Below are 12,875 nucleotides of genomic sequence, written 5' to 3' on the forward strand. Positions count from 1 at the left end.
TCAACCTCTTTTGCAGGTTACAGGCATGTGCCACCACACCTTGCTTCAAAGCCTTTTCTGAAAACACAAAAACAAATAAAAACAAATAACAAATAACCCATCTCTTATAAATTAAAATCATAGATTTAGACTTGAAAGGGACCGAAGAGATCACCTCATCCAAATCTTTCATTGTACAAATGAGAAAACTTAGGTTTAGAAAGGCTGACTGACTTTTCCAACATCGTACAGGGGATATAAGGCACATACACAAATAAAATATATGATTGCAGGTCAGATTTCTTAGCTGACATCCTCTGACTACAATTGTGTCCAATGCTTTTTTTCTGTTTTGGATTATAGCTATTTGTATATGTACCTTAGGCCCCCTTTTAGATTGTATACTCTTTGAGGTCTTGAGAATACCTTTCATCATCCCTTGTAGCACCTAGGCAACATAGCAATAATGATTCCTTGAATGAAAATATTTTCCTGAATTCCAAACAATTTTCCTGAATTTTCGAAGTGACAGAAAAACAGTAGACCAAAAAGAAAATCTTTCTTATTCTTAGAGTTCTGTGTTTTGTTAAGCGTTCTCAGACATTATTCTCAGTATTCCTATCCTCCATAAACCATGTTCTCTTCTCTTTGAGCTAATCTTTGAAATCTGAGTATCCATGCATTAGATTTAATTTCCTTTTGTTTTCTAAAATCTGGGGATATTTTCTTCACTTCTAGATAATATGTAGTTGATTTTACTAGGTTTTTTTTATCATATCATCACAGAGCAAAGATCCCTTCTATGCAATAGGACAAAATATGCTATGACATAGACATAGATATTTCCTGTCAATTAAAAAATGAGCATTGATTGTGTGCTAAGATCTCTGCTAAGGTGCTGTGGGAAATACCAGAGAAATATATGACAGGACCATTGACCTCATGGAACTCTTAGTTAACACAGTTATAGATTTTAGTTATTAATTAAGCTTAATAAATAGAGTTCATACTGAAGTCCAACTCTAGTGCCTTATTATGGAACAGAAGGCGACTGTGGGTTCTCAGATGATATAATCAGAACACAAGCTCTACCAAGTTATGTCTTGATGATATGACCATACTCCAAAAACCAGTTTAGAGAAATTTAGAAAGAGTCATCACCTTAAGGATGGGTATAGTACCTCATTTGTGGCTACCTACTAAGACATAGAAGGGGTGTAATCTTTGTTGGCAGAAGAATGAAAATTATGGCTCTTTGAAGATATATATATATATATATATATATATATATATATATATATATATATATATATATATATACACAAACACATACACATAGGTTTCCTTGCTTTCTATAAGAGAAATTAGCCTGTATTCTTAAATGAGTTTAGCTGTTGTATGGTACCTGGAGATCAATATAGGATCTGTGTGTCTTCAACATGTGTGTTCAAAGAAACATTACAACTAGATTAGGTTCCACATTTTTTTCAAATTCTTAAGAAATATACATTAACACTACTAGCTCTGTATCCCAAAGAGATAATAAAAAAGGGGAAGAAAGCACCTATGTGTACAAAAATATTTGTAGCAGCACTTTTGTGGTGTCAAAGACTTGGAAATTGAGGGGGTGCCCATCAATTGGGGAATGGCCAAACAAGTTGTGGTATGTGAATGTAATGGAATACTATTGTGCTGTAAGAAATGACAAGCAGGCAGATTTCAGAAAAACTGATTTATATTTCAGTTCTATCTATTCAGAAGATAGAAATATAAATGAACTGATGCAAAGTGACATTAGCAGAACCGGAAGAACATTGTACACAGTAACAGAAACATTGTGTAATGATCAACTATGAATGATTTAGCTATTCTCAGTAATACAATGATCCAAACAATTCCAAAAGACTTATGATGGAAAATGCTATCCACATCCAGAGAAAGAACTAATACAGTCTGACTGCAGATCAAAGCATACTATTTTCACTTTTTTTAATTTTATGTGTGTTTTTTTCTCTTTTGTAAGCTGTAATTGTTTTACAAATGGTTTCTTTTTCACATCATGAGTAACATGGAAATAGGTTTTACATGCTAGCACATATATAACCTCTATCAAGTTGCCTACTCTCTTAGGGAAGGGAGAGAATAGGGAGAGAGAGAGAAAATTTGGAACTCAAAATTTTATCAAAAATGAGTGTTAATTGCCTTTACATGTAATTGGGAAAAATAAAATACTATTTTAAAAAGCATAAAAAGAAATATATGTTAAAATTATATCATAGTACTTTCCAAAAAAATAATAAAGTAAGAGAAGGAAAAGAGGCCAATTTTTAAAAATAGATTATTTATTTATTTATTTATTTATTGCATTTCAGAGGGTGACAGTAGAGCAATTGGGGTTAAGTGACTTGCTCAAGGTCACATGGCTAGTTTTGTGTTAAGTGTCTGAGGCCATATTTGAACTCAGGTCCTCCTGACTCCAGGGCCAGTGCTCTATTCACTGTGCCACCTAGCCACCCCAAAAGAGGCCAATTTGATAGCAATAATCTTTTGCACCTTTTAATCGCTGTGACTGGCCTATTGGCTAATTAGGAATGGGGAAGATAGAAATATAAATGAATCTTTATTTCCTTTGGGGTGCTTGAACCTAGCCCCTTATTTAACAGATAAGAAAACTGAGACCCAGAATAGCTAAATGACTACCTAAAAGCATCTTAGTAAGTTAGTGCCAGGTATAGTGCCCAGGTCTGTAATATCCTAGTGAAGAGCTTTTTTTACTATGAAACAGAATCATGGAACTTTAGAGTTCTAACTAACTACAGAGGTCTTCTTGTCTACATCATACCTGAACAGAAGCTCCTTTATAGTACCCCTCATTCAGTATTTATGAGGATGGTTTGTGAGTCAATGAGAACCTGGGCTATATCCCTGCATTCTTCACCAGGGATACTGTTGTAAACTCAGGGCATGATTTAGCAGGATATCTAAGGATGGGGATTCAGGGGCCAGAAAATTCATAGATAGGCTAACAATTCTCCCCAGGGTCTTTTGATTCAGATATATTAGTAAATTCTGGAGCCACGCAGTCTGAGCTGAATAGCTTTCTTTATTGTACCTGTAGCCTCATGTGATCCTTCCAAATTTCTTACTCTTTTTCCTTGTGAATAAATACATTCAAGAAATAACACATCAAGTCCTTCACACATGAATGGAAAATAGAAAGGAAAAGGGTTAGACATTAGAGGTCCTTATGACAACAACAGCAGGAGAGAGATGGCAGGTAATTAGGAATCTGTCTGGGCAGCTCCCTGACTTCAGAAAGTCTAGCTGGCTTAGTAAGCAAATGGTCAGTTACCTCTTAGGACCTTTAGCCAAGATTTAGAATTACCAAATCATCAGATCTTAGAATCACCTTCAAGTCAAGGAGTACATTTTAAATGTACCAGGCCCTGTGCTAGTTACTGGAGATAAAACGATGCAATTGAAACATATCCCCTCAGGGAGCTTACGTTCTTTAAAAAAAAATTTTATTTTAGTTATCAACATTCATTTCCACAAGATTTTGAGATACAACTTTTTCTCTCCCCATCTTTCCCCTACCCCCACCCCAAAATAGCAAGCCTACTGAATATCCCTTCCCCTAATCTGTTCTTTCTTATATTCTCCCCCTTCAACCCTCTAACTTTCTAGTAGGGCAAGATGGGTTTCTATACCCTAGTACCTGTATATCTTATTTCCCAGTTGCATGTAAAAAATTATTTTTAAAACATTTGTTTTTAAAACTTTGAGTTCCAGATTTTTTTTCTCTTCTTCCCTCCTCATCTACCCCCATTGGGAAGATAAGCAATTCAATATAGATTGTACATATATAGTTACCACATCATTTCTGTTGTAGTTATATTTTGAAAGACTATATTTCCCTCCATCCTATCCCGCCCCCCACTTAATATATTTTTTCCTTTGACCCTATCCCTTTTCAAAAATATTTCCTTCTAAATACCCTCTCCCCCAATCTGCCCTCCCTTCTATCTATCCCTGTCATATCCCCTGCCCCCCTATTTTCCTGTAGGGTAAGATATCCTATTGAGTGTGTATGCTATTTCCTCCTTAGCCAAATTCAATGAGAATCAGGTTGTCCCATTCCCTTTCACCTTCCTGCTCTTCCCCTCCATTTTAACAGTTTTCTCTTGCCTCTTTTATATGAGATGATTTATCCTAATCTATCACTCTCTTTCTTCTCCCAATAAATTCTACTCACCTCTTAAATTTTATTTTTTAGATATCATTCCTTCATATTCAACTCATCCTGTGCCCTCTGTGTATACATGAACATACAAATGCCCACACTCACATATATTTGTATATAAACATATCCTCCTATGTGTACATATATGTATGAATACATATATGTATGTATACCTATATATGTATGTATATATATGTGCATATATATATATATATTTCCTTCAACTATCTTTATACCAAGAAAAGTCTTAGTTACAATTATTGTTTTTCCATGTAGGAATGTAGATAGTTCAACTTTAATAAGTTCCTTATGATTTCTTTTTCCTGTTTACCATCTCATGCTTCTCTTGCTTCTTGTATTTGAAAGTCAAATTTTCTGCTCAGCCCCATTTTTTACATCAAGAATGCTTGAAAGTCTTCTTTCAAAATGACCCTTCAAAAGACTTATTTCAAAATTTCACTGAATGACCATATTTTTCCCTGTAGCATTATACTCAGTTTTGCTGGGTAGGTGATTCTTGGTTTTAGTCCTAGCTCCTTTGACCTCTGGAATATCATATTCCAAGCCCTTTGATCTCTTAATGTAGAAGCTGCTAGGTCTTGTGTTATCCTGATTGTGTTTCCATAATACTCAAATTGTTTCTTCCTGACTGCTTGCAGTATTTTCTCTTTGACCGGGGAACTCTGGAATTTGGCTATAATATTCCTAGGGGTTTTCTATTTGGGATCTTTTCCAAGAGGTGATTGGTGAATTCTTTCAATTTCTATTTTGCTCTCTGGTTCTAGAATATCAGGGCAATTTTGCTTGATAATTTCTTGAAAGATGGTGTCTAGGCTCTTTTTTTGATCATGGCTTTCAGGTAGTCCAATAATTTTAAAATTATCTCTCCTGGATCTATTTTCCAGGTCAGTGGTTTTTCCAATGAGATATTTCACATTGCCTTCTATTTTTTTCATTTATTTGGATCTATTTAATAGTATCTTGATTTCTCATAAAGTCATTAGCTTCCATTTGCTCCGATCTAATCTTGAAGGAGTTATTCTCTTCAGTGACTTTTTGAAATTCATTTCCCATCTGGCAAATTTGGCTTTTTAAAGCATTCTTCTTCTCATTGGCTTTTGGGGCCTCTTTTGCCATTTGAGTTAGTCTATTTTTTAAGGTGTTATTTTCTTCAGTGTATTTTTGGGTCTCCTTTAGCAAGCTGTTGACTTTCTTTTCATGATTTTCTTGCATTTCTCTTCCCAATTTTTCCTTCACTTCTCTTACTTGATTTTCAAAATCCTTCTTTAGCTCCTCCATGGCTTATAACCAATCCATATTTTTCTTGGAGGCTTTTGATGCAGGGGTTCTGACTTTGATGTCTTCCACTCCATGCCTTGATCCTTTTTGTCCCCCCAAAATGATTCTATCATCTGTGCTTCTGTTGCTTGCTCATATTGGCAGTCAATTACTTGACTCTTGAACTCTTTACCATGGTAGAACTCTGCTTCCAGAATGGAGAGATCTATGTTCCAAATCGCTGGGTTTTTGCAGCTGCTGGAGCTATTAGATGGGCACCCTCTCTACAGCCCCCACACACTCTGGCTCACTGGTCACACACCCCAGGACCACCACCCAAGACCGCGATCCGGATCCAAGCAGGTCAAAGCAAGAGTGATTACACTCTGAATGGTCGCTTGGTCCCCCTACAATCTGCAGACCAGGAGCTTGGAAGCAGCCATGGGCAGTGGCTGCAGCCACCACGGCTCCTCCACTTCTCCCTCCAGGGGTAGCAGCCAGACCACACTTTTCTATCCTCCCCTGGACCAACCAAGTTTCACAGTGACCTTTTACTTTGTCTTTGGCATTTATGGATTGAGAAGTCTGGAAACCACTACAGCTACTTGTGATTTACTCTTGTGAAGTCTGCTCTAGCCACGGCTCCTCGGGGCCACCATGGCACTAAAACCTCAGAACCTCAGCTCTAGGGGGACTGCCCTCAGCTCCCAATGTACTGTGATGGACCTTTCCTGCTGGCTTGCTGGGCTTCCTTCAGTGGGAGATTTGTTTCTCTCTGTCACTTTGTGGGTTCTGTAGCTCTAAAATTTGTGTAGAGTCATTTTTTTACATGTATTGAGGAGGTGGAAGCTGGAGCTGTGCAAAAGTCCTGTTTCTACTCCACCATCTTGCCTTCACCCCAAGGAGCTTACATTCTATTGGGAGAAAATAACATTTTACAGATAAGGAAATACAAAATAAATCCAAAGGTGGGGGCACAATGGTGGGGAGAGGGCAGCAGAGTGCTAACAATTACACTAATAAGAGAGAGCTTCTATTAGGAAGCAAGACCTGACATAAACCTTGAAGCCTGGAGTTCCAAGAGGTAGAGGTGAAGTGGAAGAACATTCCAGATGTGAAGGACAGAGACGGTAGAAGAAAAGTAAAAGAAACAATCTACTTAGTGGCTTTTTGAAAAACAGGTTGGAGAGGGTCGGTAGCAAAAGCAGTCATCAAAAAGACCACTCTGTGTTTGAAATTTAAGAATATAGGTAATGTGTGTCAAGGTAATTCAATTGAACAATTTTCAAATGCTATATGCCATAGACATACTACTGGGCTGGGGGATGGTCACGTAGGGATAAAGAAATTGATTTTCCATAAGAAAAAATGAAATTTACTTTTCTTTTTTTTATTTTTGTCTTAGCTCTCATTTTCTTTCACTGGGCTTATTTATATTTCTCTGTTTTTTCTTGATACGAGCTAGCTCAGGAGTTCTTAACCTTTTTTTTGTTTGTTTATTTTGGTATCACCAACCCATTTGCAGTTTGGTAAAGCCTTTGGTTCCCTTCTCAGAATATATTTAAATGTATAAATTTTTTTTAAAAACGACATTACTACAAAGAAAACTAATGATATTTAAATAATGTTATCAAAATATTTTTGAAAATGAGGTCACAGACCCGAGATTGAGAATCCCTAGCTTTTAAACTGAGAATTTTTTTTGTAACAAAGGTACATTAAAATCCATATTGCTAAGCTAAACATCTACAAATCTTTGAGGCTAAAAGTACATTATAGAAAAATAAGGAGCCAACACTCATATCATGAAACAAACATTTGCTACTTTCTTACCCATTAAAAGAAATGTTTGATTATTTGGTGTATTCTTCAGGTATAAATAAATTAAAGGGAAACATTTAGATCCACATGAGATAATTCTTTTTCTCCATACTTTCTTAAAAGTATATTTGATTATCTATGTGTTCAGCAAGGTTTAATGCAAGTAGTTAATTGAATCATTTGCTTCAGTAGCTTTTGCTGTGCCAAAGGGGGAAAAATCAGCAAAAACTAATGAAGGATGAACTGGCAAGTTTACAAATGACCATGGCCCAGAAGCAAAAATAACATTAGAAGTTTTATGTTTCTTTTATGATGTTCCCAATAAATTGGCAATGTGACCCCCTTTATTTGAAGGCTAAGGCTGTTTAGACCTAATTTTGTTGCTGTCCTCCAGAATCATGGAATGAAACGCAATACCTTTTACTTATTTCCCTAGATACTCTAATCCCTCCCTGCTTTACAAGTATCTTTGAGCTGTTCTTCCCTTTGTATCCACAGCAACATGAAATCCCCACTGGAATTATTTGCTGCTAAAATGCAGGTGCACTTGTTTAATGTTTCATTGGTTTGAGCTCTTAACTTGAACGCTTTTTTTCCTCCACAAAATGGTGACCTGTGGTTTTTAAGCATATGCTTCACCATGATGTTAGATGTTGTTTACATACATTAAAACTGAAGCCATTCAATCTAATAGTATTGCTTTCCAGTAGTTTTGCTATTCCTTAATTGTCAAAACCTGCATTTTGGACTCTCAGAAGCCAAAAACCTGGCTTATTTGAAGGGTAGACCTTCTGTTTAATACTAATAGGTGCTTAAGTTAAATTAAAAAAAATCAAAAGTTTCCACCTCAATATCCTTTAGACAAGCAAATGTTGGTATCTAGGGTAACTTTTCTTTTTGAATTTCAGGGCTACCTATATGCCCACATGTAAAACTGCATTCTCATCATAGTTCATATTTATAAGCATGAGAAATTACATATCTCCAAAATAAGAAAAGCACAAAATTTTTTAAATAGAGAAATTACTCCTTCCTACCCAGTGTAAAAACAAGATTAGGTTAAATGGAATGGACACATTGACTGATATTTTTATATCAGTTAGGCTGGGAAATATCTTTTAAATATGACATTCTTAGCCTTGTTGTTTTATTATGTTTGACTGGTATATAAAATTACTTAAATGTTTCAATGGATGGGTTGCTATTATGTGACAAGAGTCAGGAATAACTAGAATATAGCCCATGTGTTCCATTGTTATCCTTATGATGGAGGGAGAAAACAAAAAGATGACCTCTAGCACACTGTGGGTCCCCTTCTATGGTGAACGGATGAAAGAAATGAAAAAGAGTAACCTAGGAAGATAAATATTCCCATAAGTATGGGTTGTAATCTATATCATTGGGAAGGAATGCCCATTTTGATGAAATCATAATTCCATTTGAGTATTTGGATATTATCTGGGATTATATCAATATCGGTATTGTTAAGCCATAGAATGATAGGTTTAGAACTGGTGTGTACCTCAGAGGTCATTAGTCCAACCTTCTTTCCCTCTGGTGGTGAGGACTGTAACTCATGCATGTCTTTTTAACCTCTCTTTCTCTTTTCCATATCCTCCTCTAATTCTTCCATAAAAGTTCTTCAGCTTATTGGGAACTTTATACAGCATCTCCTGACATTGGGTGGACACCACTAGAATACATGGGCTGTCCTTCAATTCTCTCTTGCTTTTGCCATTTATATTCATAGAACCATAGATCTAGAGTTGTAAGAGAGTCCAAGAAGCCATCTAGTTCCTTTCTCCATCCCTATCTTCATTTTATAGATCAGGAAAAAGTCTCATGAGGTTAAATGACTCATCCAACACTGTAGAGGAGATGTTGAATCTTTTTTGTCCTTCTATTCATTTATCTGATCCAAGACAGACAACTTGAACAACTTTTAGTTGATGGTGTAATGTAGTCCACTCATGCCACCAGGTGACTCTCAGCTTACATCTTTGTAACCTGTGATATCCCATGTCTCAGCTATACAGTTTTACTTAAAAAATATTGCTGTTAAAAGATGGGGCTTTGTTTCAGATCAAAAGCTTGTGCTACTAAAAGAACTGGTCAATCTCCCAAAGGCAATCCAGCCTACTCCCTTTCATCTATTCAGTTCTGGGTCCAAAATATTATTCAAATTCAATGTCTATCAAAATTATTAATCCACATGGATTATCCATCCAACTACATACATCATAACTTGGGCAATAGGCATTCTTCAGTATAGAAATGTTAGTAAAATGTTGAAATACTCCAGGACAAACCAGAGAGAAGGCTATGTAAAACAAACTGCCCTACTTTAAGGAAAGGATTTTATTCACTCTCAGAATTGTTAAAACAATATTGGAAATTGAGGATTTGGCAGAATACTAGACAATGTAGGCAGACAAGTCAAATCATTCAAGCAAATTTTTTGTGGGGGAGGGGACATATATAATAAAATCTCAAAATTATCAGATAATGGTTAGATCTTTTATTTACTTTAATACTGTGTAATCTTAATTCATAGGATCAGAGATTTAGAGTTGGAAAGGCCCTTAGAGGCCATCTAATCTAATTCTCTCATTTTTCGTATGAGAAAATTAAGTTACAAATAAGTTACATGATTTGTCCAAGATCCCATAAGTAGTAAATGGAAGAAGGATTTGAACCCAAGTACTCTTAACTCCAGTACCCCACTTTAATAAACCCCATCAATATCCCACAGTGCAATCTTCAAAAGATAAGCCAGAATTTGTGTTCAAACAGCCCTAGGTCATTCATGGAGGGGCATGAAATAGCTAAGCTAGAACATGGTTTGCAAGTATAGCCAAGCTCCAGAGAATAGGCAATGCTAAAGATGTCAGGGAGAGAGGAATGGTGAGCTTGTACAGTGGACCTGGCAGGGATATCTTGCTTGAGAATTTCAGATTTCATATGGATCTTTATTTTTTTAAAAGCAATTGGGGTTAAGTAACTTGCTCAAGGTTACACGGCCAGTTATTATTTCTGGGTGTGGTGCTGAGTATCTGAGCCCGGATTTGATCTAGGTCATCCCGACACTGGAGCCGGTGCTCTTACTCGCTGAGCCACCTGGCCGCCCCTAAGCAATTGGGGTTAAGTAACTTGCTCAAGGTTACACGGCCAGGTGTTTCTGGGTGGGTGCTAAGTGTCTGAGCCTGGGATTCGATCTCTAGGTGTTCTCAACACTGGCCGCCCCCTATATGGATCTTTATTAACACCTATAACTGTTTATCCCTGCCAGGCATGATCTACTAGGCATAAATTTGGGAAGCTTCTCTATGTGGCTTCAGTTAGAAATCTCAGATGAGGTCCTGCCTTTTCCCTATAATAGGAAGAGAGGATACTACCAACTCCCCTTTAGGTTAAAACACAGAGGATTAAACTACAGGTCATTTAGAAAAGCTAGGCCCTGAAATCCCAACCTTTGTACTAGGGGAAAATTTTAGCTATCTTTTTTTCTCCCAAAAGGAGAACCTTTAAACACAGAAAGCCTTGGCAGTTACAGGTATTTTTTTCTCCCAATGGATTATAATTGTATAGATTTTTTAACTGGAAAGGTTTGTGGAGGTTATATAGTCCAAGGCCCTCCCTTTACAGATAAACTGAAGCCCACAAAATCTAAGTGACTTTCATTGTCTCTGACTTGATTTGACTTAAGGTTAGAGAGTCCTAGCAACTCATAATTAATATTCTTATGGAGTATCCTGTGTCCCAAACGTATTTCAGGATGGTTCTGCTAAAAAAATTCCACAGTGCTATGAGGGTCTAACACATGCCCTTTCCAGTGCTTTGGCTCATTCCACACAAATGAATCTAAGGCCAGAGGACTCTTTTTCCTGTCTGGCTGCTTATCTGCCTTATTATGTATATGTGACTAATAACAAAGCTCTGTAAGCTTTCAGTTAAGTTCCCCTCCCCCCAATATGGGATATATTTCAAGTATCCATAATTTTATCAGTCTTGATATTCATTCTCCCTATGTGAATAGCAGTCCCCTCTATGACAAGGTAGAGGATTTAACAAGTAACTGGGGTCAACAAAATTCATCAGCTAGTAGTGTATCTTCTGATGAGGCATGTGAGAGAGTGGAAAGAATGATGCATTTTGGAGGAACAGGGGCCTGTCTTCAGATCTCAACTCTGCTAATGATCACCCCTGTAATTCCCATTGGGAAACCATTCAACATCTCCAAGCTTCACTCTCTTTGTCAATAACACTCGTAGGCTAGACTAGGTGAACTCCAAGATCCTTTTCATTTTGAGTCTAAGAGCATCCAGGCTGGTCAGTCTCCATAGCCCAAGAATCCCTCTCCCCACCTCCCCCCATTGCACAATGAGGCATCAGATAAGAACTTTAGGGAAGGATAAATTATTGTAAGTTATGCTTTTGACAGATACTTCTTTTCTGTTTAATCTATTCATCAGAGGAAATGCCTAGAATCTCAATTAGCCAATACTTTATGAGCCTCGTTTGATTACATTTAATCCCTCAAAATAAGATTACATTTCTCTTAAGAAAATTATGAAATTCAAAATTTTTGTTATGATACAATACAAGTCTTTCAATTCCTCCCAAACTGCAGAAATTTTATTGTATTTGAAAAGAAAACAAAAAATCCAGGGTTTAACTTTTTTTTTATTAAATAGCAACTGAGGAAACATTGCATGTTGTTTTACAATTCACCAATAAACATCTTCTTTACATTTTCATTGGGGGAAAAATTAGCTCCTGCTTTCCTTATCAGGGAGAGGGAAAGAGAAGGAGGGAAGGAGAGAATTTGGAACTCTAAATTTTTTTAAAGAATGTAAAAATTTTGGTTTACATGTAATTGAGAAAAAATAAAAATTAAATGTTAAAGAAAGAAAAAAATCTCTGTATGAATATATTTACTAAAATGTTTTCCTTAGTTGAAATAAATGTTATTTTAAAATATTATAAAATTAAATCTTAATAAAATCATAGTGAATTATATATCATATTCTGTTTCTTCCTTAGCCCACACCTGAAGTTTAATAACCTTACACTGATTTCAATACATGGACTTCCAGGAAAAAATCTTCTGAACACTGGAGAGAGGAAATTTTTAGCAAGCGAGTATGAATTCTGTTTGCTACTTCATTCTGAAATTGGAGTATTGGAATGTATATGCATTTATATTTAGCCTAAATGACACATTATAGTGAATAATAACAACTCACATTTTTATTTAAGATTCACATAGTAGTTTTTCTAACCATGAGCCTAGGAGATTATTATGCTCATTTTGACCTAGGTTAAGTAGGGTGCTAAACAGTTACATAACTTGCCTCTGATTTCACAGCTTATCAGTGTTTGAGGTAAAACTTGAACCTATTGTCTCCTGACTCTGGGTCTAGCATTCTTCCCATGATTCCACATGCTGGTATTTTGAAATAGAATACAATCTGTTGCTTACAACCAAATGTGAGAAATTGATGGGTTTAAGTTTTGTTGTTAAACTATATACATTCTAGTTTTGTCATTTTAC

At 36.2% G+C, this 12,875-nt stretch overlaps 1 protein-coding gene across 1 annotated transcript in view; it reads left to right on the forward strand.

Annotated features, from left to right (window-relative positions):
* The window catches only part of CFAP61 (cilia and flagella associated protein 61), a 365,072-nt gene that overhangs the window by 208,162 nt on the left and 144,035 nt on the right, over positions 1-12,875 (forward strand). The window contains exon 19 of the mRNA XM_069075487.1: positions 12,365-12,463. Coding sequence (XP_068931588.1) covers positions 12,365-12,463 — 99 coding nt within the window. The remainder of the gene's footprint in view (positions 1-12,364; positions 12,464-12,875) is intronic.

This window comes from Petaurus breviceps, unplaced genomic scaffold (assembly GCF_028583685.1).
Source record: "Petaurus breviceps papuanus isolate PSGF00001 unplaced genomic scaffold, PetGlider_PUasm1.0 90919, whole genome shotgun sequence".
Taxonomy (NCBI): domain Eukaryota; kingdom Metazoa; phylum Chordata; class Mammalia; order Diprotodontia; family Petauridae; genus Petaurus; species Petaurus breviceps.